The sequence below is a fragment of the Ursus maritimus genome, unplaced genomic scaffold (assembly GCF_017311325.1).
Source record: "Ursus maritimus isolate PB19 unplaced genomic scaffold, ASM1731132v1 scaffold_18, whole genome shotgun sequence".
Taxonomy (NCBI): domain Eukaryota; kingdom Metazoa; phylum Chordata; class Mammalia; order Carnivora; family Ursidae; genus Ursus; species Ursus maritimus.
In genome coordinates, this window is record NW_024424230.1 from 48,269,973 (window position 1) to 48,297,676 (window position 27,704).

Below are 27,704 nucleotides of genomic sequence, written 5' to 3' on the forward strand. Positions count from 1 at the left end.
AACAACAAATAGTTTTCTAGCATTACCATCACTATATTGATGTTACAAAGGCCTATAATTTTAGTAATGCAAAAATTAAGTGATTCCTCACCAAAAATCACTAAATGAATTTACGATGTTCTTACAGCATGTAAGACCTTGTGACCTGGGCATATAACTTTAACCTTTTATGCCTCCATTTCCTCAAAAAGAGGGATGATGATGATAATAATACTTGTCTCATAGGATTATTGTAAGGGTTAGTTAAATCAAAACAGTAGAACATTTAGAACATTAGCACCGAGTTAATGTTAGTTGTTATTAGTATAAGCTAATGTTAGCTTTAGTCTTCAAATGGACTTGAGATATAAATTAAACAATTAACATTATTTCAGTATGCTGAGCATTCATTCATTCATTCATTCTTTCAACAAACATGTTTGCCAACTTATTTTTTGTCAGGTATATACTAAGCACCAAGGTGCAGGGAGAAAGATGAATAAAACATGGTTAGTACCTTCTCTTAAGATCCTCATATCCTAGTGAGGAAATGGATATATTTAAACTGAAACATTTTGTCATTTTAGTCAAAACTTTTTTTATAAGAGCCTATTCAGGTCAAGTTTAGAAAACAGGAATGCAATTTAATCCTGCCTTAGGAAATTTCTCCATTAATCCAGCTATAAGACAGTACTGAATACTTTTTGTTGCATTAAGTGTTACAGGTAGTACTTGACTTTTGACTCTTAGTAAAGTACAGTGTTTTAATCCTTTCCCCCCCAACACCCAGGAAGATAATATTGTAGCTATTTTATATTGAGGTACAGTGACAAGTTTCAAAGTGGTTTTTGCTAAAAAAATTTCTTTCTTTCTTCCTTTCTTCCTTTCTTCCTTTCCTTTTCCTTCCTTCCTTCCTTCCTTTTTTCCTATTTTTGTCAGTTATTCTCTGGCTTGGTTTCTGAAGCACTTGAAATGTTGATATAAACAACTCGCAGTCTTTTTGGATTTTCTGTAGTTCAGAGCAGTTAATGACTTTATTTGGGTTTATCTATACAAAAGTAATCTTGAATTAAACATTATATATACTATTTGTAGTACATTGTCATGTACTTGATTATGTTCTCTGGTTTTTCCTTGCATCTATATGATGCATATCCCAAACTAATTTCTAAGTTTGTCAAAAGTAGAAATTGCACTCTGTTCTTCAGTACCACCGTCTTATTGAATAACATAGTGTTGTTTAGTAATTGCCTATTATGTGAATGGTTGAAGGTGTGGTTGATCTTCAAGAATCAGCAAAATACTGGTAGCCTTATGATAATATGTAAGTATAATTTTGAGTTACTGGCGGGAAATAGAAAACTTCTGAAATTCTTACTCCTGAAATCCAAGCATACTTTTGATTACCAAGGGTAGAGATCTTTATTGCTGAAATATAGCTAAATGAAGAATGATTTTTAATAGTTTAAAGGTTAAACTTTTAGCTACATTTGTAATAATCTAAAACCTCTCATAAAAAGTTACCTAAATGACCAGATTCTACATGAAGGCAGCAATATAATATATAAAATAACTTTGAAAGAAAAAAGAAGAAAAAAGTAGAAGAATGAATGGATGTGTACAAGTGGTGTCCTTAGATTTCCAGTGCTGCATTCAGAGAAAGTTATATTATTAACTTTGAGAGGCCAAATATTAACTTCAGTTTATATAGCATATTACAATTTAGAAGATATCTTAGGATCAAATGGTCTGTTTTCCTATCTAATTTAGATTCCACTGGCGTAGCTGTATGCTTTTATTTATATTACATGATGTGGAATCTCACATTGAATTTCTGAGACACTCAGTAGTTAATGGAATAAAGTTGTACTAAATCTAGAATTTGTCATTTGTTATACGGGACCTTTTTTCTACAAACCTGCTACTTAATGCTTATTACTGCCTCCTGATTATTGGATTCTCTAGTTGATCTGAATAATTTTCCAAGGAAAACATAAAAAGTGACATATTTTCCTGTTGTTTTGTTTTAGAGCACTGTTATGTGTGTTTAATGGTACTTTAAGAAACTCCTTTTCTTTTTTTTTTTTTACTATTAATGAGTGTAATGAATTCATATGTAATGAATATGTAGCTGATAACAGCTGCCCTATAACAGCAATGACGTGTATAGTAGCTATTTGATATCTTTTTGAGGGTGTTCTGATGAAACAAGGTGGTGCCTGTAGTAGTGGTGATAGTAGAAGTATTAATAGTGGTAGTTGTAGCATGTTAGAGGCAGTAGTAGAGGCAGCTGTAGTACCTTACCTTTGTATAACATTTGAGAGCTTAGAAAATTATTTTCATATGATCTGTTTAGATGTGTTTGATAATCTCATGTCTAAAGAAGACTTCTAAAGGTCACTACTATCTTATATGTAATTCTAACTTTATAGTGAATTTAAAGAAAGAACTCTATAAGCCTTGCAGTCTCAAAAGATTAGCAAGATATCACCAGAACTTTCAAAAACTCTTTTTTCCCAGAAAGGCAGTATCATTCTTGGCTGAAGAATAATTGGGGCAGAGAGAGAAGTTGTGCTCGTGTCTTTACAAGTCAACAATTCCTTATCCCCAATCCCTAATCTAAAAATCTCTAAAAACTGGGGCACCTGGGTGGCTTAGTCAGTTAAGTGTCCGACTCTTGATTTCAGCTCAGGTCATGATCTCAGGGTTGTGAGTTCAAGCCCTGTGTTGGGCTCAACGCTGGGCATGGAGCCTACTTAAAAAATAAAAAAATAAAACCATAAAGCTCTAAAAACTGAAAGCACTTTAGTGATTTGTTTGGTGGCAAAAACTTCCATAACCTGCTCTCGTGGCCAAAAAACCTAATCTGAACTAACTCGAGACTATTTATGGTTTTTATTTATCCTACTTGATATGAATATTTATATGTTTTGCTGCAGGAATAGTAAGGTATATGACTACAGAGTGCTGCTTCTGACCTAACTGGGGGTTTCATTTAACATATGTATCACTTTTGTAGTATATTTCTAAAATAAAGAATTATGAACTTGTACTCAATTTTTAAAAAGCATACCAAGTACAATACTGAACAAAAAAAAATAGGCATGTAGTATATACTACTGAATATTGAAAAGTTCTGTGTTTTTTTTACTTTTAAAAACTCTTTTCCTCTCAGATACTTATCTTCAGCAAATCCTAATGATAACCGAAGTAGCCCCAATGTGGATAAAAGCTTGGTAGGTATTTTCTTACTATTTTTTAGAAAGTTGTTCTGTGGATGGTTATTTTGTGTACATGATATTAAGTAAGCATGTATTGCTTCTGAATGTGTAGTTAGCGAACTTAAATTTTGATAGCACTTTTTACTTACGGTCTCCTTCCAACTTGATTTCTTGCCTGAATATCGAGTGGAATATTTTATGTGGAGGTAATTAATACACTATAAATTGCTACACATATTGACAGTGGCAGTCTTTCTAATCTTTGGAATTAGGAATTTATGATAAATCAGTTTGTCAATAAGGGTCTTGGCAGGAAAACAGATAACACATTCAGAAGACTTAAAAAGAGTTTTGTGTGTTAAAATACACATAACATAAAATTTAATTTTTAAGTGTACAGTTCAGTGTCATGAATCACCTTCACGTTGTTATGTAACTACCACCGTCTATCTCCAGAACGTTTTCTTCATCCCACACTAAAACCTTGTGCACATTAAACTCTCTGTTCTACTCCCTGCAGCCCTGAGTAACCACTATCCTACTTTCTCTGTCTCTATGAATCTGACTATGCTAGGTACCTCATGTAAGTGGAATCATTCAATCATTCACTTTTTGTGATTGGTTTATTTCACTTAGCCATAATATCCTCAGGATTTCTCCATGTTGTAACATGTATCAGAATTTGATTCCTTTTTAAGACTGAATATATTCTAGTATATGAATATATCACATTTTGTTCGTTCATTAAGAGAGTTTAGTGAAAGGGCTATTTAGCAGGGTCAAAGGGAGCAACAAGTAAAGGGTGCAAAGCATCCGTGATTAGCAAGAGGGGGAAGCTTTTGTCTGAAGGGACAAAGAGAGACAAGTATTGTTACCACAGCTCAGAAAAGCCTACCATCATCAAAGGGAACATAGAATATAGAACACTGCTAGCACCACAGTATGGCAATGAAAGGGTGGGGAGAATGAATACTTTCTTTCTCCCACCTTCTCATTTCCTGTTGGTGTCTCCCATATGTTAAAACAGACTCTAAAATCACAGGACAATAGAATCCAGGTAATGCAATCTGTAGATTACAAGGCAAAAGTAGGTCAGAGGATGGATATCATGGCTAGAAAGGAGAGGGAGCAAATGGAAGAATAACCAGTACAGTCAGCATCATCCAATTTGTCCACTGAAAATTACTGTTGTAAGTAAATATTAGAGACGAGTCCTTTTTATTGTCCTTATAGCTCATGTTCATAAGACAGAGATTTAAAAAAAAAAAATCTTACTTAGATTTCAGAAGGTCCTTTTGGGTTGACCAGGACTTTTCTTAAAAATATTAGACATAATTGTGGTGCTTGGCTGGTTCAGTTGGTAGAGTGTGAGACTCTCTATCTCCAGATTGTGAGTTCAAGCCCCATGTTGGGCATAGAGCTTACTTAAAAAATACATTAGAAAAAATTATTTGGCCATCCTTGGAGCATTCTTTGAACTCTTGTATTGTAGGAGACTAGGTAGCAATCATTTTTAAAAAGCTGATGTAATTCTTTCTCCTTGATACTTTTACTCTTAAATTAAGAGAACATGCAATGTTAAGGGAGAGTGGAAAAAAGGAGAATGGAGGACCTGTTAGCTGTTTGGACCATCTCTCTCTTTTAAATTCTTATCTCATCAGAGCTGTTTCCCAAGTTACATAGTTAACAGGGGCTCAGAAATCTTGAAAGAACCTTTGACCTAGGGAAGGTGATGATAAGGAGCTGCTACAGCCCACCTCTCACCATATTACTTATCTGTAGGATTAGTGGTACACAGGACTTTAAAAAATATCTAGTGGAATCATGTTTTCTTTGGGCTAATCTTGTTCGGTGGTCATCACCAGAAGTTCCTGTTACTGGCTGCTGCTACCTTTTATCTTTTGTTCTGGTAAGGTCACAGAGGAAGTAGAAAACTTTGTCTCTACTGTTTCTGGTAACATAGAGGTAAATAGAAAAGTCAGTTAATTTAATTTTCAACTCTTCCTTTAAAGCCTTCCAGCGGAGATGCTAATGCACAGCTTTGCAGTTGACAAGTAGAATGAATAATTTTCAATCCTATCTTAATTTTCTTTTTTGCTGCAAATGACACTGATTAATCCCTCCTCCTTGGAACTTCCATAACTCTTTCTTGTTCCCATTATTTCCTTCTGTCTTTCTTCCCACTACTTTAGATTTTATTTTCAGTCCCTTTTGCAGGATCTCTTCCCTCTTCCTCTTCTTCCCTCCCCTTATTCCTTCTCTCCCCTTTAGTTGTTAAATGTTTCTCAAGATGATGCTGGTCTTTGCTTTCTGCTCATTTTCTATAGGTAATTCTTGTGTATGTGCAGCTTGCTCCTCTAAACTCCAGACCTGGATCTCTTCCCTCTCCCTCTCTCTCTCTCTGACTGGATTTCTCTTCTTGTGCATCTCTCAGACATCTCAACCTAGGCCAGAGCTAAACCCATAGTTCTCTCTGTGTCTCCTCCCCAGCAGTTCTTATTGTGTTCCCTGTCTTTTGTATGGTACTCTGTTCTTTTCTTCTTTCCTTTTCCTTCCTTCCTTCCGGCCTTCCTTTTTTTTTCTTTCTACCTTTCTTTCTTTTTTCTTATGTTGACATTTTTTTTCATAATCCTACTTTGATGTTTAAAAATTATGTATTGGGGCGCCTGGGTGGCACAGCGGTTAAGCGCCTGCCTTCGGCTCAGGGCGTGATCCTGGCGTTCCGGGATCGAGCCCCACATCAGGCTCCTCTGCTATGAGCCTGCTTCTTCCTCTCTCACTCCCCCTGCTTGTGTTCCCTCTCTCGCTGGCTGTCTCTATCTCTGTCAAATAAATAAATAAAATCTTTAAAAAAATAAAAATAAAAATAAAATAAAAATAAAAATTATGTATTAATGAAGTATAGTTGACATACAATGATACATTAGCTCCAGGTATACAATGTAGTGACTTGACAATTCTGTACAATACTCAGTGCTCACTACAATAAATGTAGTTACCACTGTCACTATACATTATTATTATTATAATGTTATTGACTATATTCCCTATGCTGCACTTTTTTATCTCTTTTCTTATTTCTAGTCAGTTTTTAGGCTACAAATTCTGCCTTCTGACTGACACAGTTATCCATTTCCTCTTCTTTATTCCTGTATCCTCTGCCTCCTATCAAACCTATATACTCGCCTGAACTGTCTCAAAAGCCTGTTAACTGGTGACTTTGATTAGAATTTGGCTGCCCTCTACTCTGTTCACCTTGCTGTTACTGAAGTGATGTTTCTAAAATGCCAATACTATGCTGTTTCCCTTTTTAAAATGCTTATAGGTTAAAGTCCCTAACTGCTTTTTTTGCATATACAAGATTTTATGAGACTCATTCTGTTACGTTTTGTGCTCTGCCTATACTTGATTTCTTTCCATTTACAAAATATATTTTGTTCTGCTTCTCTACTTTTGGACTTAGTCATTCTGGCTAAAATGCCTTTTTTCTATTCATCTTGTAGGTCTGATCTCAAACATTACCTTTTCCTGGCAGAATTAGATGTGACCCCTTCCCTCCTTCAGAACACCTCATATATAACCTTATCATCACCACATTATATTGTAATATTTGTGTGTATGTCTTTGGATTATCATAGGTTCTTTTCACCCTCATATTCCTCTGTGCCTCTCTGTTTAATTCTTAGCTTCATGAGCACAGGGACCAAATCTTCTTAATTTTTTATATTACTAATGCCTACCACAGTGCCTGACACATTTCTAGGTGTTGAAAAAAATGCCTGTTAAGTTAATAGTAATTTCAGATAGAAAGGAAAAGAGTAAGATTGAACCAAGCAACTCCCTCTTGAACAGGTGTAGAATGGTAACGTAAACTTGTTATTTTTAAGTTCTCTATGAGTATTTTTAGTAGGATGAGTTTTGTTCTGTTTTGTTTTTAATTAAAGCAGGAAAATTTGCAAAAAACAATTTATAAGCTGGAAGAACAGCTGCATAATGAAATGCAATTAAAAGATGAAATGGAGCAGAAGTGCAGGTGAGAATGTACTTTATATGTTTTTAACATTAAAAATTGTATAGCACATACCTATTTTAAAACTTGCCCTCTATAGAACACTTGAATAGTAATTGGAAATAAGTTGGAGATATAAAGGTTGCTGCTTATATACATTCAATGAAGACTGTCTTGGCTAGAATTGGAAAGTAATATTGGCATTAGTTATAGACATATTGTCCTCAGAATATTTAAAGTGCATTTGCTCCTGGCAGTCTTTATTAAAAAACTCTAATGCTGATTCACTTAGTGCCTGATTTATTACTTTTCTCTGCCATTTAATTAGCTGACTGAAAGAGCAAATTAGTTTACATTAAATAAGGAGCTTTCTAAAATATAAATGTTATTAAATGTTAAAATTCATTAAATCTAATAAGAATCTGTATATTTATGAAATATATGATGATCAAAATTATTTGAAATAACCTAGCACAATGTTAAGTTACTTATTAACTACAAACAATGACTTTATTTTTTTTGTGTATGGTATTGAATAAATGAAATACAGAGGTAATGCAGAGATTAAGTATTCAACAAATGAAATAGAGAAAACTGGTAATTTTGTGATTGGGCCAAAGAGGAAACAAGTAAAATTCTCATTGCATACCATTCCTGAGAGATTAAATACATAAATATATAGTACAAACTTTTTTCAGAAAAACACTTATATATAAGCAAATAATTAACTGATCCCAGGATTTGGAAAGAGTTTCTAAGTATGAAATATGGAAATAAGGGGAGGAAATGGAAATAAGTATGTTGAGAAGTTTCTTCATCCAAAATTAAACTGGCATTAGTGGCAGTATAGGGTATCAATTTGAGGGAAAAGTAGGAATGATCAAAGTGGCCTGTAGTGATAAGAAAGTGTTGGGGCAGAAGGGAAGCCTGAGATGGGGCTGGGAAGGTTGAGAGAATCTAAGTCATAGAGGACTTTGTTTTTGACAAGCTAAGGAATTTGGAATTTATCCTAACGATGATGGAAGAACATTGAAAGTTTAATTAAACTAAGTAAAAAACTGATAAAATTTGCTTTTTAAAAAGAACTCTGGTTGGTTGGCAGCACTTGACGTGTTTATTCAACTAAATGGGAATGAGGGAGGAAGATGAGTCAAGGATGATTCCTAGGTTATGTCCTTTCTTAGGAACACCTAGAGTAAAAACAAATTGGTATTATGGGTAAGGGTGTGGAGCAGAGGGAAGAACATTTTGGGCATGCTGAGTGAGGTATTTGATGAAGCAGCCACGTGAAACGTTGTACATGCAGATTTGAAGCTTAGGGTTATGTTCAGAGCCAAAGAAAACAAATTGTGATGCAGATAATACACTTTCAATTTATCTCAACTTTTGACTAGGTTGTTCTGTGGTACATTTACTCAGTTATATATATGCCACCTTGCCCTTCATTATTTAATCTTGTATAAAGTTTAAATAGCTAATTTTTATTTATTAGCAAGTATTACATGAGGGAGTTCAGGGATCCTTAACCTGGAATCCATAGACTCCCCCAGAGGGTCCATGGATGGAATTCAAGGTTCTAAAACTTGAATGAGAAAAAGTGAGTGTTTTCCATAACTTATAATGAAAATTCAGCATTTCCTTCCACTATGAACAAAAACAATAATCTACATTTATTAGCAGTAGCTGTTTTTTAATACTAATAGATACCATAAATATTTTCATGTACTATAGTTGTTATCTCTAAATATCATTTGTGCTTATCACTACTTTGAAATTACTACCACTAGATCTTACGGTTTAATGTATTAATAAAGAAGCACACATATTACTGAAACATACATTTTATTTATTTATTTATTTATTTATTTATTTATTTATTTATTGGGGAGAGAGAGAGAGAGAGCGTGTGTGTGTACACACACGCGAATGTTGGGGGGAGATCTTAAGCAGGAGCCTGACACAGGGCTCAGCCTCACGACCCTGAGTTCATGACTTGAGCCAAAATCAAAAGTCAGATGCTTAACCCACTGAGCCACCCAGTCATCCCCATCCATTTAAAGATTTTTAAGACTGAATTTTAATCTATTTTTGGCTTTTTTAGCAGTCACCAGACTGCTAAAGGAATCCACAGCACCAAAAAATATTAAGACAACTTAGTTAAATGGAAAAGTAATGAATGTGGTGTTCCACCACTGGACAATAAAAAATAAACATATTTCTAACCTGTGCTGCTTTTGTTTTTACAGAACTTCAAACATAAAACTAGACAAGATAATGAAAGAATTGGATGAAGAGGTACTTTTTGTTTTCTAATCAGAAGTTTTTCTTTTTGAGAGTTTTTTCCTTTTTCTTTTCTAAGAAAATTGCATTTGACTTTATAGGTTGAAATACAGAACAGAGTCAAAGAACTAAGATGAAGGCCTTACTTAGGAGCTGCAGGTTCAAGTGATACAGATTAGATTATACTTCAGTTTCCTTTGTGTATGTACTTTTATTCTAGAACCATGTTGAAATTTTAGTACATAAATTTCATTTCAGTTGTTCTTAACATTTGAAAAGTGAGAAAGGAGCAAGAGAATCAAATGGGATCTGGAACTACAGCAGAAAGAGACACCTAGGAAAGAGGAAAGAGTACAATTTTAAATTATAAAAAAAGTCCTTTTTAAAAGGACTGACATTAACGTAATTTTATGTGATCAAATGGGAAATGTATTAATTTTAGAATTACTCATGTTTTCCATGGTCACCTAGCAAGACGCTTTTATTAGGGAAACATTTCATGATTCAGATGTTTGTTTGCAAATATATAATACATTGTCTTCCTTTTGATCAGCTTATAACATCTTTCCTCTATGTGTATGAAGAGTACCCCAAAAAGAAATATACTTTCTACAACCTTATTGATTTCTTCCTTTTTTTTTTTAGACTTGATCTTTCTAGTGGTTTTGTGCTGTCTTAATTTTCTCTGTTCTTAAGGAATAGTATTTGTCAATGGCTTGTTTTTTGTTTTTTTCATTTGTAGCTTTGGTTATGCATATACATATAATACATACATATACATATATACATACACGTGTGATACAAATATTTATAATATTTCACCAACTTGCCATTGGTCAATGTGTACTTAGCACTATTTATTTAGCTCTAAGTATGTAAGAAATCCATTTTGCAAATCCTCAGCTTTGGATATTGCATTTCTAAAAAACAAAATTCTGGTATGCTAGATTTAAGATCAGTCCACAAAGAAGACATAGCATTCATAAATTTATATCCACCAAATGTCAGAGCTACAAAATATGTGAAATAAAAGCTGATAAAACTGAAAAGATAGACAAATCCATAATTATTGTTGGAGACTCCGATATCATAACTCTATAGACAGAAAATCCGCAAACATACAGGAAAACTCAACCACACCATCAACCAACAAGATATTTTTAACAGTTCTAGAACCCTGCATCCAATAACAGCAAAATATACATTCTTTTCGAGCACTCAAGGAATACATACCAACATAGACCATATCCTGAACAAGCTTCTACAAATTTTAAAAAAAAAAATTAAAATCATAGTAGAGTGTGTTCTCTAACCAAAATGTAATCAAACTAGAATGACATAACAGATACCAGGCAAATCTGCAAACACAGGGAAACTAAACAACACAGTTCTAAATAATCCATAGGTCAAAGAGTAAGTCTTAAGGGGAATGAAAGAATATGTTGGAATATTAATTATGTCTCATAAAGTTTATGTTTGTTTGTTTTTAAGGTTTATTTGTTTATTTGAGAGAGAAGGCATGAGTAGGAGGAGGGGCAGAGGGAGAGGGAGAGAAGCAGACTGAGCCACCCAGATGCCCCCTCATAAAGTTAAAGAGTATGGCTTATAAAAAAGAATGAAATCTTGCCATTTGCAACAACATAGATGGTCCCAGAGGGTTTTATGCTAAGTGAAATAAGGCAGACAGAGAAAGACAGGTACTTTATAATTTCACTTATATGTGGAATCTAGAAAATAAAACAAAACCAGACTCTTAAATACAGAGAACAAACTGATGGTTGCTGGGGATATGGGTGAAGTAGTAGGTGAAGAGGAAAAAGCGGTACAAACTTCCAGTTATAAAATAAGTAAGTCATGAAGATAAAATGTATGGCATAAGGAATATAGCCAATAATATTGTAATAACGTTGTATGGTGACTACACTTACATGGTGAGCATTGAGAACTATCAAATTGCTGTGTTGTACACCTGAAACTAACATAACGTTGTGTGTCAGCTATACCTCAATAATAAAATAAGTTATGGTTTTTCATCTTTAAAAAAATACTTGAACAATGAAAATAAAACATCAGAATTTGTGGGATGGAGCTGACATAGTGCCTAAGGGAAATTTATACACTAAAGACACACATTAAAAAAGATGAAAAATCTCAAATCAGTCATCTAAGCTCCTACCTCAAGAACTTGGAAGAGCAAAATAAACCCAAAGCAAGAAGAAGGAAGGTGAAATATAAGAGTGGAGATCAATGGAATTGAAAATAAAAACAATAGAGAAAAATCAATGAAAACAAAAAGCCAGCTGTTTGGAAAATTGACAGACCTCTAGCAAGATTGATAAAGGGAAAAGAGAACACAAATGACCAGTATCAGGAATAAAACAGGGTAGGTGTATCACTAGAGTCCCTACAGGTAATCAAAATGATTATAAAGGAATACTCAAATAATCCTAAACAATTAAGTGTGAAATTTAGGTAAAATGGACTAGTTCCTCCAAAAGTACAAACTACCACAACTCTCACAATGTGAAATAGATTATTTGAATAGCCCTATGTAGCTATTAAAGTGAATTCATAATTTAAAAGTTTCCCAATAAGTAGGGGTGCCTAGGTGGCTCAGTTGGTTAAGCATCCAACTCTTGGTTTTGGCTCGCGTAGTGATCTCACGGGTTGTGGGATTGAGCTCCACCTGGGGCTCCAAGCTCAGTGGGGAGTCTGCTGGAAGATTCCTTTTGCCTCTCCCTGCCCAGGTCACACGCATGCACTCTCTCTCTCTTTCTCTCTCAAATAAGTCTTTAAAAAAAATAAAAATAAAAGTGTCCCAGAAAGTAATCTCCAGGACCAGGTGGTTTTACTAAGAGAGTTCTACCATATGTTTTAAGGAGAATTCATACCAATTCTACACTGTCTCTTCCAGGATATATAAAAGAAGGGAACACTTCCCAGTGAGTTTTATGAAACTAGAATTACCCAGATAACCAGATCTAGCCAAGAGAGAACTACAAAGAAAACCACAGATCAGTGTCCCTCATTTACAGCTTACTGATTTTTTTTAAAATGGTGCAAAAGGAAGTGGTGCTAAAGTGATTAGATATCCATAGACCAAGATATGAACCTCAACTTAAGCCTCACAATTATGTAAAAATTAACTCAAAATGGGTCATATATTTAAAGGTGAACATAAAAACATGAAAATAGTAAGTGAAAGTCCCTGGGACTTACAGCTTGGTGAAAAGTTCTTAGACATGACACCACTAACATGATCCACGTAAGAGAAATAATTCAACAAATTGGACTTCATCAGAATTAACATTATCTGTTCTGTGAAAGACAGATGATGAAAGACAAGATGATGAAAGAAGATGAAAGATAAGGAGATGAAATGACAAGATAAAGATTGGAAAAAAATAATTTGCAAACTATATATCTCACAAAGAAATCTATTTAGAATATTTAAAGAACTCTAAAACTCGACAGTAAATAAAAACAATCCCATTTGAAAATTGGCAGAAGACATGTACCTTTCCTCAGAGTGGTTAACAAGCACATGAAAGGTGCTCAACATCATTAACCATGAGGGAAATGCAAATAAAACCACCATGAGATACCATTTTATAATCATTAGAGCAAGTAGAATAAAAAATAGCATCAGTACCAAAACTGGCAAGAATTTAGGGAAACTGGTTCACTCCTACATTATAGATGGGAATGTAAAATTGTACAGCCAATCTGGAAAATATTTTGGTAGTTTTCCTAAGATACTAAACATGCAACTACCAGGAGACCCAGCAATTACACTATTGGGCATTTATCCCAGAAAAAATGAAAACTTGTATCCTAAAAAAACCTGTATACTACTGTTCATAGTAGCCTTATTTGTAATAGCCAAAAACCAGAAATAATCAAAATGTCCTACCATAGGTGAATGGTTGAACCAACTTTGATGTATCTATACCATGGAGTACTACTACTCAGCAACAAAAAGGCATGAACTATTGATAACACACAACTTGGATGGATCTCATGGGCATTATATTGAGTGTAAAAAGCCAGTCCCAAAAGGCCCATACTGGATGATTCCATTAATATAACATTCTCACAAAATGACAGAATTATCCAGGTGGAGGACCTGTATTTGGTTGCCAGGGATATGGGTGGTGGGAAAAGGGTGATGTGTGCAGCTCTAAGTAGTGGCTGGCTGGAAGGAATTGGTTGTGCTGATGGAACAGTTCTGTATCTTGAGTGGTGGTGGTGGTTACGTGAATCTACACATGAGCCAAAATAATGTGGAACTACACACACTTTAAACCAGTATCTATTTCCTGATTTTGTTACCGTACTATTATTACATAAAATGTATCTGTTGCGGGAAACTGAGTGGAAGAGTACATGAAACCTCTCAGTATTGTCTTTGCAACCTTCTGAAATGTATAATTATTTCAAAATTCAAACATGAAAAAATTAAAGTCAGAATGATAAAATCTTAGAATTGGAAAGACCTTGGATGATCTCTGCAAATCTTACCAAATCTACAGCATTTTACTTAAAACATGAGTTTTGCTTCATGTTGGAAAGCCCAGAAAAACATAATGAAGGAGGTTTTCCCAGTGTGGAGTCTTAAAAATGAAGCATCAAAAGCAAGATATGCTGGAAGTGGTATCTCAGGAACAATGTAAATTTTTAAGTAGTGAAGGTTTGGGTATTTTTTTTCTTTAACCCTCCCCTCTCATGTGGTTTCATTTTCTAAAATAAGTATTTCCTTCATTGCTTTTTAATATGCATCGGTAGGTAGGTACATAGAACATTTTAGAAAAGGTAAGTTGTTGTTGAGACAGCAAGAGGATTAAGGGAGACACACAGGGACTAGTGAACTTACTGCACACACTAGCATTTGGTACTATTTGAGTTCTACACCAGTTAATTATCAAATATGTAATTATTATCTTTCATATATGTATATTTAATTTAGGATCGTAAGTCAACCAAAATATTGGTAATATAATGCAATCTGGTCATCTTAAACTAATAAAGCAGCTCTCTGATAAGATTCATAGGATTGTTTTTTATATTCATGGATTTAAAAATCTGAAAAATTTCCATATCTGGTTTCAATAAGGGGATTCTATCTTCTTAGAAGGCAAGCTAATTCTGTTCTTAGAAAGTTGTCATTAGCAGGTACTTTCTGATTTTGAAACAAAGAAATCCATCTTAAGTCTTTGTGTGTTTTATTTTTAAAGAACACAATATTCCTCTAAATAAATGAAGAGTTTAATTTGCAGTGGTGACTTGTATCCTTATGTTTTTAGGGGAATCAAAGAAGAAACCTAGAATCTACAGTGTCTCAGATTGAGAAGGAGAAAATGTTGCTACAGCATAGAATTAATGAGTACCAGAGAAAAGCAGAACAGGAAAATGAGAAGAGGAGGAATGTAGAAAATGAAGGTAAATTGTTACTACTTTTAAAAAGCACTGGAATTTCTAACACTGTCCTTGAGATCATTGTCATGAGGTTGTCTTAAATTTAGGGCCTGTCATATATTTTTGAAGCCACAGTCCTAAGACACCTCATGAACTAATTACCCATGTCCCAAGATAAACGTGTAATGTATTAAAGTCAGTAGTAATGTTTTAGCTAGAAGAGTGATTTTCATCCTGTGTGCATATTGGAATCCTTTGGGAAGCTTTAAAGACTACTGATGCCTAAGCTCCGGAAATTCTAATTTAATTGATTTAGGCATGTGGCCTGGGCCTTGGTGTTTTTTATAAGCTTCTAGGCACTTCAATCTACAAGCAGCCATTTGAGAACTATTAACTAAAATTTCATGTGTTTTCATATTAGTGTTAGAAATACATTTAAAATAGCTTTCTATACCCTTTGATTCAGTGATTTCATTTCTAGGAATTTATTTTATGTATGCACTTGTGCAGAGGTACATTGATATATAAACAAGGTATTTATAGCATTATGTCTACGATGTATCTTTAAGTGAAAAAAGCAGTACAGATTGTTTAAAACAAGAATGCTTATCTAGATATTCTTAAATACGTGTATGTGTGTATAGAAATGCATGTGAAAACATATGTTAGTGTTTGTGTTTTTATGTTTTAGGGTATAGATATATACACTGTCTTAGGAAGAATATATAAGAATTAAGTAATAATTGTTGCTTGGGGAGGAGAGGTAGAGAGACTGAGACCATGGAGGGAGGAAGGCTTGTTCTACACCACAAACCATTTGGTATCTTTTGAATTTTGACCCATCTTTCAAATACTGAATTATTCAAAGATTTGTGCTATTCAAAAATAAATAATACTAATAAAACTAGGTTTATAACATTTTACTAATAGATTGACCTTTTTAAGGGAATAAAAGAATTTGAAATATTACAACACTGGAAACAAATCTGTTACATTCTCTGTTGTTGAATTTAAATGTAAGTACTTCCATGATGAAATTTGGCTTTGGGAGTGGACCTAAGATAGCTGACTGTGGCATAAGACTAAATTTCATTTTTTTAAAGGGATTTTTGTGTTTCCTCTATGATAACTTTCTAATTTCTACATTTTTTCCTTCATTTCCTAGTTTCTACATTAAAGGATCAGTTGGAAGACTTGAAGAAAGTAAGTCAAAATTCACAGCTTGCTAGTGAGAAGCTGGCGCAATTACAAAAGCAGGTGAGTTTTTGGAATAAGATTTTTTTTAAATTATAATTAATTAAAGTAAGTTTGTATTTTGGTCAAAAACCTATTTTCTTGCTTTTTTTTTTTTCTTTTTTTTTTTTTTAAATAGCTAGAAGAAGCCAATGACTTACTTAGGACAGAATCAGACACAGCCGTAAGATTAAGGAAGAGTCACACAGAGATGAGTAAGTCAATTAGTCAGCTAGAGTCCCTAAACAGAGAATTGCAGGAGAGAAATAGAATTTTAGAGAATTCCAAGACACAGACGGACAAGGACTATTACCAGCTGCAAGCTGTATTAGAAGCTGAACGAAGAGACAGAGGTCATGATTCTGAGATGATTGGAGACCTTCAAGGTAATATTTTTTCTTATTGTGGTAAAATATACATAACATAAAATTTACTATTTTAGCCATTTTTAAGTTACAGTTCAGTGGCATAAAGTCCAATCACATTTTTGTGCTATCATCACTGCTATCCATCTCCAAAACCTTTTTATCATCCCAAACTAAAACGCTATACCTGTTAAATAATAACTCCCTATTCTCCTTCCTTCCAGCCCCTGGTAACCACCATTCTACTCTATTAATTTGACTCTCATAAAAGAGGAGTCATACAGTATCTATCCTTTTGTATCTGTGTTTTTCCTCTTAGCGTAATATCTTCAGGATTCATCCATGTTGTAACATGTATCAGAATTTTCTTCTTTTTTAGATGTGGAGAAAAAGGATCCCTCTTGCACCTCTCCCACCTTTGGTGGGAATGCAAATTGATGCAGCCACTGTGGAAAACAGTGTGGAGGTTCCTCAAAAAATTAAAAATAGAATTACTAGGGGCACCTGGGTGGCTCAGTCGGTTAAGCATCCAACTCTTAATTTTGACTCAGGTCAAGATCTCAGGGTCATAGGATCGAGCCAGCATCAGGCTCCATGCTCAGCAGGGAGTCTGCTTGGGATTCTTTCTCTCCAGCTCCCTCTGCCCCTTCTCCTCCCCTGTGCTTGCTCTCTCTTTCTAAAATAAATAAATCTTTTTTAAAAAAGAGAAAAGAAAAAAAGATAGAATTATTATATGACCCAGTAATTCCACTACTGGCTATTTATCCATAGAATACAAAAACACTAATTTGAAAAAGATGTATGTGCCCCTATGTTTATTGCAACATTTACAGTAGCCAAGATAGGGAAGTAACCCAGGTGTCCCTCCATAGATGAATGGATAAAGAAGATGAGGTGTGTGTATATATATACGTATATATACACATACATATATACATACACACACACAATGGAATAATTACTCAGCCATAAAAAAGAATGAGATCTTGGCCATTTGTGACAAGATGAATGGACCTAGAGGGTATAATGCTAATTGAAATAAGTCATTCAGAGAAAGACAAATACCGTATGATTTCATTCATATGTGGAATTTAAGAAACAAATGAACAAACAAAAAAGAGACAGACAAAACATAAGCACTTAAATACAGACAAGAAACTGGTGGTTGCCAGGGGAGGTGGGTGACATCGGTGAAGGGGATTAAGAGCACACTTACCAATGAGCACTGAGTAATGTATTGAATTGTAGAACCACTGTATTGTATACCAGAAATTATTATAACACTGTAATTACACTTCAGTTTAAAAAATTAAAATTTAAATGAGAAAGAAGAATTTTTCTTCCTATTTAAGGATGAATAATATTCTACTGTGCGTATACCACATTTTGTTTATCAATGGAAGATAGTTTTTAAAAGTTTATTTTTAATTGTGGCTAAAACATTTACCATGGTAATCATTTTTAAGTGTAAAGTAATATTTTTGATCATATTATTCTCAAAGAAAATGATCTTGGGTGCCTGAGCTGCTCAGCCAGTTAAGCATCTGACTCTTGATTTTGGTGCAGGTCATGATCTCAGAGTCATGAGATCAAGCCCTGTGTTGGGCTCTGCGTTGGGCTCTGCATTGGCCCTGGAGCCTGCTTGAGATTCTCTCTCTGCCTGTCCCTGTGCCCCTTCCTCTAACATGCGCTGTCTTGCAAAAAAAAAGGAAAGAAAGAAAATGACCTTGGTGAAACTGGAAGTGGTTTCTTTCTCTTTCAGGATAATGCTTTTCTATCACGTTGTAATTTCTTCACTCTGACAGGCACCCCAGTGAGGTCGGTAATGTGGTATTTCCAATTTTACAGGTGGATTACTGAGAACTTAATTTTAAAACATGCCTAATTCACAAAAGCCTTACTCAAAGTGGGACTAATCCAGAGAGAAGATTATCACTATTAAAACCTGGGAATTCCTTGTGCATTGTTGGCAGAAATAGAAACTCAATTACAGAAATAGAATCCCATTATGAATAAAGGATTAGGTTCTTAGGAAGGCTAAGACTACAGATATCAGCAGTCTTCATGAATCTAAAAGGAAAAAGATTGAATGTAACTATTAGTAAAGGAACAATTTTGGTAATGGTAATGTAATCAGTTTGTTTTCAGAAAGATGCCTCCCTCTACCAACTTCTGACATATTTTTCTATTCCTATTAGCAACAGCATCCATACTACCTAATCAAAACAGATACTCAGGGAAGTTGCCAGATCTCTCAGGGGAAAGTTGGGGGAGGGGTAGTCCTTTTAACCTTAGTCACAGGATGGGAACATAGTTTGGGGTCTCATGGGGCTTGATGATTAGCTATAATTCTGTGGAGAGAGGTTAGGGTCAGTTTTTGTGACTGTGGAAACGGAAATTAGGATCTCTCGTTGGTTCTTAGCTGAGGAGTGTTGTGCAATCTTATTTCTCAGGGACTAGGCTTAAAATAGATCTGAATATAACCAACAAAGTAACTTCATTATATGTATTTAAAAAGCTTCATACTTGACTTCCTTAAATTGCTTCTTGAGGCTTTTTTTTTTTCTTTTAAGATTTATTTATATATTTGAGAAAGAGAGTTTAGGGGGGAGGGTCGGTGGGAGAGAGTGTCCCGAACAGACTTCACGCTGACCACAGAGCCCGAGGCAGGGCTGAATCCCAAGACCCTGAGATCGTGATCCCAGTGGAAACCACAAAGCGGAGGTTCAACTGACTGCACCACTCAGGTTCCCCTCTAAACTTTTTTATATACAGCTTATTACCTGTGTGAAAGTCACTTCATCTGCCTTCTGTATCTATAAACCAAGGAAATTAGAGTAGGTGGCTCTTATATATCATTCCGGTTTAAGTCTGTGATCTTCTGAGTACGACTGACCTTTGAAGTGCTTTGCTTTCAAGGAAGAGACCATCATCTGTATATTCATCAACAATGGTTTTAACTGAATCTAATTTTTAGATATTGGCGAAGTTAAGGAAAATTTATAGCGTGCTTTATTGTTGATGTTTAGCCTTTTTCAGTGCTCCCTTTAAGGTTTAGTTTTTAATTTAAATGTGACTCAAAGCTCGTATGCATTTAAAAATGCACACAACTTACATGAAGTACGACATACATACAACGATACATCATGGAGAAAAAAGAACTTAGTTTCTACATTAATTTTTTCTGGTTCATACAGAATTTCAGGTCCCTCAGGTATAAATTTCTCATAGTTTGTGATGCTGGGCTTCTGACAAGGTCATGATTATTTCTTAGTTCAGTGTCTTCCTTGTATACATAATGGGCAGAAGCTTCTTCGTATGTATGGGAAATGACTTCTGAAACATAACTGGGTAGTAAATATTTTAGGCTTTGTGGGCCACGTATGTATATCTGTTACATATTCTTCTTTTTTACCTTCTACAACCCTTTAAAAATGAAAAAGCATTCTTAGCTTCATGTCTGTAGAAAAACAGGTTGAGGGCCTGAAGTTTGCCAGCACCTGGACTAGTATTTCAAGAAGGCTGCTGTAACAGACAAAAAGCTAGCTTCCAAAAGTCTAGGATGTAGAGGCTTAAACGAAACAAATGGGACAAAGATTGAAGTGTCATGAATGAAAATTTTAAATGATAAGCTCTTCATTTAGTAAGTTAATAATTCCTAGATTGAAATGCAAAAAGATAAATTTTTTAAATTAACCATTTGAAAAAGTTTTTTGAAATACCATTTAGTTGGTTTCTTCCTTAACTTTGTAATTTGGAAAATTTCAGACGTATACCATAGTAGACTATTATAATGACCCCCTGGGTACTCAGCTCCAGCTTCAGTAATCATCTGACAGCCAGTCTTGTTTTGTTTATACCCCAGACCTCTGACACTGAATTATTTTGAAGCAAATCTCAGACATTACTTTGTTTAGTTTATAAATATTTCAGTATCTCTTAAGGATTCCTTAAAAAAAAAAAATAACCACAGTATAATAAAACCTGGAAAAAAGATGGCAGTATTGTAACATACGTAGTCAGTGCTCACATTCCTCCAGCAGTCCCATAATCTGGTGCTGTTCTTGTATTTATTTTGTTTGAATTTGAATCCTATCAAGGTCTGCACGTTGCATTCCATTAATGTGTCCCTTAGCTTTCTTTTATATAGGTTTCCCCTCCCTTTTTTATTCTTTGTAGTTTGTTGCTTTTTTTTTTTTTTTTAATTAGGGTTTCTTTGTTCTATTGAACATCTCCTTGTGAATTGTGCTAATTCCATCTACTGGAATGTTGCTCTGTCCCTTCTATTACTTTAAGCTGGGACTTCTGGAGACTTGATCTATTTCAGGTAGGGCTTTGGCAAGAATACTTGTAAGCAGTATTATTTAGGCACCAGGAGGCAGATGAGGTCTGGTTGTCTTGTTTTGTGATGTTAGTAGCCATTAATGATTGTTGCCTAGATCCTGTGTCTATTTAAGAGTTTTCAACTGTGATGATCTATTTTTATCATTCCTCATTCATTTGTTACCTGGAATACTGCTATAAAGATAAGCATTTCTCATCATTTATATAATTACATAGAGGCACAGCTTATAAAAGAAAGGTTAAATATTTGATTCTTTCCTTTTAGCAAAGAATCCTCCATCCTTCAGAGATGACCAGTGACATTTTTTAATATATTTATGAACTCCTGGATTTTAATATATTTGATATATGTTAGTCCATTGCAATACTTTTATTGATGCTCATTTGAGGCTAGTGATTTCTTGTTTTTGAACTTTTTATGAATAGAATTGTGCAGTAAACACTCCTTTGTGTCTGGTTTGATTACCCTTATGTTTATGAGATCTATCTATATTGTGTGTAGGCAATAGTTTGTTCTTCTTGCTGTGTGGTATTCCATTTATTATGTATGACCACTGCAGTTTATCATTCATTCTGTGGTAAAACGTGTATACGGTAATTCTTTCCATTTGGGGGCTATTATGAATAGCGTTTGTAGGAATTTTCTTGTACATGTTTTTTGGTAATCATACCTGTACATTTTGTTGGTACACACTTAGGAGTGGCAGAGCCATAGAATATGTTTAGCTTTAGTATATATATCCCAAGTATAGACATACTATGTTTTATTGCACTTTGCTTTATAACGCTTCAGTAATACTGCATTTTTTATAAATTGAACATTTAAGGCAGCCCTGCATTGACCAAGTGTTTAACACTATTTTCCAACAACATTTGTTCATCTATGTCACATTTTGGTAATTCTTGCAATATTTCAGACTTTTTCATTATTATTTATTATAGTGATCTCTGATCGTTGATCTTTGGTGTTACTGTTGTAATTGTTTTGGGGTGCTGTGAACCACACCCATAAAAAACCACAGACTTAATTGATGAATGTTATGTGTGTTCTGACTGCTCCACCTGCCAGCCTTTCTCCTATCTCTCTCTCCTTGGGCCTCTGTTCTTTGAGACACACCAATATTGAAATGAGGCCAATTAACAATTACCAACAGTGACTGCTTAAGTATTCAAGGGAAAGGAAGAGTTGCATGTCTCTCACTTTAACTCAAGAGCTAGAAATGATTAAGCTTAGTGAAGAGGGCTTGTTGAAAGCCATGATGGGCTGAAAGCTAGGCCTCTGTGCCAAACAGTAAGCCACGTTGTGAATGCAAAGGAAAAGATCTTGAAGGAAATTGAACTTTTCATGTTTATTGGCAGTTCGTGATGTGCTTGTTCAAGTCTTTTGCCTCTTTTTTTTTTTTTTTGGATAGTTTGCCTTTTTCTTATTGGTTTGTGTGAGCACTAGGTATTAGTCCTCTATCAAAATACATGTATCACAGTTGTTTTCTCCCTCTCTCTGTTTTGCCTTTTCACTTTTAAATGCTGTCTACTTATGAACAGGAGGTCTCACTTTTGTTATTTTTAATGTAGTCCAATCGATACTTTTTCTTTTATTGTGGCCTATTGAATTGTTTGATTGGATCATGAAGGTGTTCCCTGTTCTCTTCTAGAAGCTTTAATGTTTTAATCAGTTTGGGTTGTGATACCTGATATTTTGGTTCTTATTCCTTTCAGAATATTTTTATAAATTTTTGTATATGAGGGTTCTTTTTTTTTTTTTAAGATTTTATTTATTTATTTGACAGTGAGAGAAACAACCAGCAAGAGAGGGAACACAAGCAGGGGGAGTGGGAGAGGAAGAAGCAGGCTCCCAGCGGAGCAGGGAGCCGGATGCAGGGCTTGATCCCAGGACCTTGGGATCACGCCCTGAGTCTAAGGCAGACACTTAATGACTGAGTGACCCAGGCGCCCCTGTATATGAGGGTTTTTGTTTTTATGTATTATACAAACAAGTTATATTTTCTTAGCATGTTTTTTAAAATATAATAAATGAAGGAACTATATTTTATTTAATATATCTTTCATAGACTTATTAGGATTCTATATAGAATTCAACGCCTATATTTTCCTTACTTTTTCTTCTTAGGAGCTGGTTTATATAATCTTATTCTACATGAAAAATTCAGTTTTACCTGAATTTATTATCTTTGTACAGCTATTTAAAGCCTATTATTTATTTTAAATATCGAAAGAAGCATTTTTTTGCTAGTACTTGAGCATAATGCCAGTACTGTCTGTAAATTTATGTGTAAATAAATTTGTTTCATTGCTCTCTGGATCCTAGAACTAGCCCAGCAAAGCATTATTGGGTCCCAAAGATGTAATATTCATTTGTTCATTAAAGAACTAATTCAGAAACACTAAAATATTATGGAAGCAGGTAGAGTACATTGAAATCTTGGGCACGTCCAGCAAGTTAAACACTGAACTTTGAGAACTACAGAAATTTTCCTGGTTTTTTGGGTGCTTTATCCATTTCCCTATTGAATTCTAGGTTGCTTTGAATCACAGAATAAGAAAATAGGTTCTTACTTACAATATAATTATATTCATTTATATTAGATTCTGTGTTTATGTATTATATTTGTGTTTGTTAAATGCTTATGCTTTAAAAGCGTATGAGACCTCAAGCATGTTCTAACGAAGAAAGTTACTAAATATATGAGTTGCTACCATTGCATGGCATGAACCTGAGGTGGTAGGTTAAAACTAAGCTTTGTTAGAGCACTTGAATTCCTTAAATCTCAGTTTCCTATAAAAACAGAGTATGGCTTCATTGAAGAGTAATTAAAGGCTTTTCAGAATGTCTGCACATAAAAAATACTGAAATACTTGCCTTAATTAACTAAAGGATCTTAGTCTTTTTTTTTTTTTAATATTTTATTTATTTGTCAGAGAGAGAGCGTGCGCACAAGCAGGGGGAGCGGCAGGCAGAGGGAGAAGCAGGCTCTCCACTGAGCAAGGAGCTCAATGTGGGACTCGATCCCAGGACCCTGGGATCATGACCTGAGCTGAAAGCAGATGCTTCACTGACTGAGCCACGGAGGCGTCCCTAAAGGGTCTTACTCTTAATATGGTGGAAAAGAACACTTAATAAGGACTCATATCTGATTTCTGGACCGAGCTCAGACTCCATCTCTTTGACCATTTGTGAAATGAGGAATATGTACTGGATGATTTCCAATTAGCATTAACATTTTTATTACTGCATATTGTAGTCATTGTGTATATTACCAAGAAAACATCAAATAAATTATAAATAAAATTTAATATTTTGATAATTAAAATTTAATAATAATTTATAATTTAATAAATTCTACCTAATCAGGAAATTTAAAACTTTTTGTCTTTTTTTTTTAAAAGATTTTACTTATTTATTTATTTGAGAGAGAGAGAGATAGGGAGTGTGCATGAGTGGGGGAGAGGGGCAGAGGGAGAGAATCTCAAGCAGACTCCCTGCCAAGTGTGGAGCCCATCTGGGGGCTCGACCCTGAGATCACGACCTGAGCCAAAACCAGGGGTCCAGTGCTTAACCAACTGAGCCACCCAAGCGCCCCTAAAACTTTTTTAACTTAATGATCATGCTGAAAAAGATAAACAGACTTTTCTTTTGATGACTTTGTGACTTAAACTTTCTTCTCACTTGATAGCTCGAATTACATCTTTACAAGAGGAGGTGAAGCATCTCAAACATAATCTTGAAAGAGTGGAAGGAGAAAGAAAAGAAGCTCAAGACATGCTTAATCACTCAGAAAAGGTAAACGATTTAACATGTACCAATTATGAGATACTGTGTATGGCTATCAAATATTATAATGTATTTTTATAAAATAGCATTCATTCCTAATGTTTATATACTTGCATTTCTAAAAGTTTTTATGGTTGGTGGTGGTTTTGTGGGGGTATATGTGTGTCTTACTTAGTGCTTTTTATTGTGTTTGTTTTTAACCTTGAAGGGTACTATAGATATTTGATACTATCTGATCATCACAGATTACTTTGGTTTGGAAATATCTTTTCATGTAGAATTTTTTCCCCCATGTTTTTGTACTTGGGTAAGATGAAGGTGCTGAACCTTACTAGCTTTATGAAAAAGGAAAACAAAGGATAGGTGTATGGTAGACCATGTATGCCTTTTCCATTTTATGGGTGAAAGTTAGCAAAGTAGAAAAGAGCATATATGTTTGGCCTTTGCATATAGTTTTCTCACTAATCAGAAATGTCGTTGGTTACGCTCTGTCCTTACCTTGCTAAGAAAAGGATTAAATAGGTAACACGCAGATCTAGCTCTCACGTTTTCAATTCCTCCCTGAAATATAGGTTTACTAGCTCCTCAGATAAATGATCAGAAAATGCACCACTAATTTTGTCCTTTGGACGTGTTTTGTGATAATCAGAGTAATATGTCTAAGCCTGATGTAAATGTGGTTGTAGGATGAAAGATGGAAGAATAGAAGATTCACCCAAACAGAAATGGAATACATTTTGACTTGTCCTTTTGTCAAGGCAATGTAAATCTGGGTGTGGATTTAATTTAATTGTGAGTTATTGTAAATTAATGTAGGTTTAAATCTAAATTTTAAATTTTTTAAAAGTGGCAGCAGATATTTTTTTAATGAACCAAAGAATTGTCCTGTTAATTTCTGATCCTAGCAGTGAGCCCTCTTGAATATAACCACCACCACAACCCTTTGGGGGTGGGGGTGTGGTATTTTGCTTTTAATGTATGTGCTTATTATGATTTTTAAAGTAAGATATTATAAATAATAGGAAATACAAAAAAGTATGAAAAATAAAATTATGTCCTAAATAAAAGTATTTAAGTAAATATGGTGTCACATTTCAGGTCCATGTAATTCATATATTATCTCTTATAGAATATTAAATAATGTAAGATTTAATAATATGTCTTTTGCATAGTGTATTACATAACTCATTTTTATTTTACAGGAAAAAAATAATTTAGAGATAGATTTGAACTATAAGCTTAAATCATTACAACAACGTTTAGAACAAGAGGTAAATGAACATAAAGTAACCAAAGCTCGTTTAACTGACAAACATCAATCTATTGAAGAGGCAAAGTCTGTTGCAATGTGTGGTAAGTGTCAGTTTTAATATTTTCTACATGATTAGTTTTTAAATAATGCCTACCCCAAAAAAATTATCTAAAATTTCATTTTATAATAATATAAACTTAAAAATTATAAATTGTGATCTAGTAAAAAGATACTTCTCTTTTTTTCTCTTTTGATACCTTCTTTTTTTTTTTTTTTTTTTTAAGATTTATTTATTTATTTTGGGGGGGGTGCAGAGAGCGAGAGAGAGTCTCGGGGAAACTTCCAGCTGAGCATGAGACCTAATCTTACAACCCTGAGATCATGACCTGAGCCAAAATCAAGAGTTGGGACACCCAACCTGAGCCACCCAGGTGCCCCAATACCTTCCATTTTATTAAATTTCACCTTCTATTTCCCTCACTCTGTTACCCTCCACTTCCTTTAAATGTCAGTGGAATCTCTCTTTGGTCCCAATTTTTTTAGCCCTTTCCTTTATTTTCTTCCCGATCCATTCTGGAACTCATTGTCTTTTAGTTCATCGGTTTTTTGCTTTGTACCCTCAATTTTCTAATTCCTTTATATTTCCACTGTACTGGGTATGCCCCTAACCACAACCTTAGATTCACACCAACCAACCACTTTCTTCATTTCAAGTAGTTCTTTAGATGGGGCTTAGCCCCATGCATTGTCTCAACTTCAGTTGAGCTGTCAGTTTTTAATACATCACTCACTGTCCTTCTCTCAGAACTTTTATTTCTGTTCTCAGACTTCTATGCCATTTCTTTATCACTCCACTTTTAGATGAACTTTTCTCCTATTTCAAAAAGAAATAATGAAAGCGTAGCTGTGAACTCCTCAAAGTCATTTTCTCTTAATCAGCCTATCCTACTTCTTTACTCATGTTCATTGTCTTTCCTCTCTTCTTAGAAGATACTGTTCCTCCTCTCGTTCTGGCCAACATGTGCTAACTCTGCTCAGATCTAGTCTCTTCTTGTCTCATCTTCTCTCTTTGTCTCCTCTTTATCCTTAACCTTTCACCTCCACTGAATTCTTCCTTGCTTTTTTTTGTTGTTGTTGTTAGATTTTATTTATTTATTTGAGATAGAGTGAGAGAGCATGAGCAGTGGGGAGGGGCAGAAGGAGAGGGAGAAGCAGGCTCTCCACTGAGCGGGGAGCCTGCCTCGGGGCTCAATCCCAGGACCCTGGGATCATGACCTGAGCCCAAGGCAGACACTTAACCAACTGAGCCACCCAGGTGCCCCTGAATCTTTCCTTTTTGTGAACATGTGTAAGTCTCTTCCATTTAAAAAGAAAACAGAGGGTGGGCACCTGGGTGGCTCAGCTGGTTAAGTGTCTGCCTTGGGCTCAGGTAGTGATTCCAGGGTCCTGGGATCGAGCCCTGTGTCGGGCTCCCTGCTCAGCAGGTAGTCTGTTGCTTCTCTCCTTCTGCCCCTCTCCCGCTTGTGCTCTTGCTCACTCTCTCCTTTCTCAAATAAATAAATAAAATCTTAAAAAAAAAAAAAAAAGAGAGCGATAAAGGGGTAGTACATGATCCTTACTAACTGCCACTGTTTTATTCCATCCCTTTAGAGCCAGACTTTTAAAAAGAGGAATTTTCCTTTTTTCACCTTGTACTTCTTCATAACCTGCTACAATCTATAAGTGTCACTTGACACTTTAAATTCAGTTCTTTCGAGGGACATCTGGGTGGCTCAGTTAAGTGTCTGACTCTTGATTTAGGCTCGGGTCATGACCT

At 34.7% G+C, this 27,704-nt stretch overlaps 1 protein-coding gene across 3 annotated transcripts in view; it reads left to right on the forward strand.

The window, feature by feature from the left end:
* ROCK1 (Rho associated coiled-coil containing protein kinase 1) overlaps window positions 1-27,704 on the forward strand; it is a 142,523-nt gene that overhangs the window by 77,023 nt on the left and 37,796 nt on the right. For 2 of the 3 annotated variants that reach the window (XM_008690553.2, XM_040632674.1), the window contains exons 11-18: window positions 3,155-3,215; window positions 7,145-7,233; window positions 9,456-9,504; window positions 14,793-14,928; window positions 16,070-16,161; window positions 16,277-16,523; window positions 24,539-24,645; window positions 25,839-25,989. In XM_008690553.2, the coding sequence (XP_008688775.2) occupies window positions 3,155-3,215; window positions 7,145-7,233; window positions 9,456-9,504; window positions 14,793-14,928; window positions 16,070-16,161; window positions 16,277-16,523; window positions 24,539-24,645; window positions 25,839-25,989 (932 nt within the window). The remainder of the gene's footprint in view (window positions 1-3,154; window positions 3,216-7,144; window positions 7,234-9,455; window positions 9,505-14,792; window positions 14,929-16,069; window positions 16,162-16,276; window positions 16,524-24,538; window positions 24,646-25,838; window positions 25,990-27,704) is intronic. The other variant, XM_040632675.1, reaches the window with a different exon arrangement.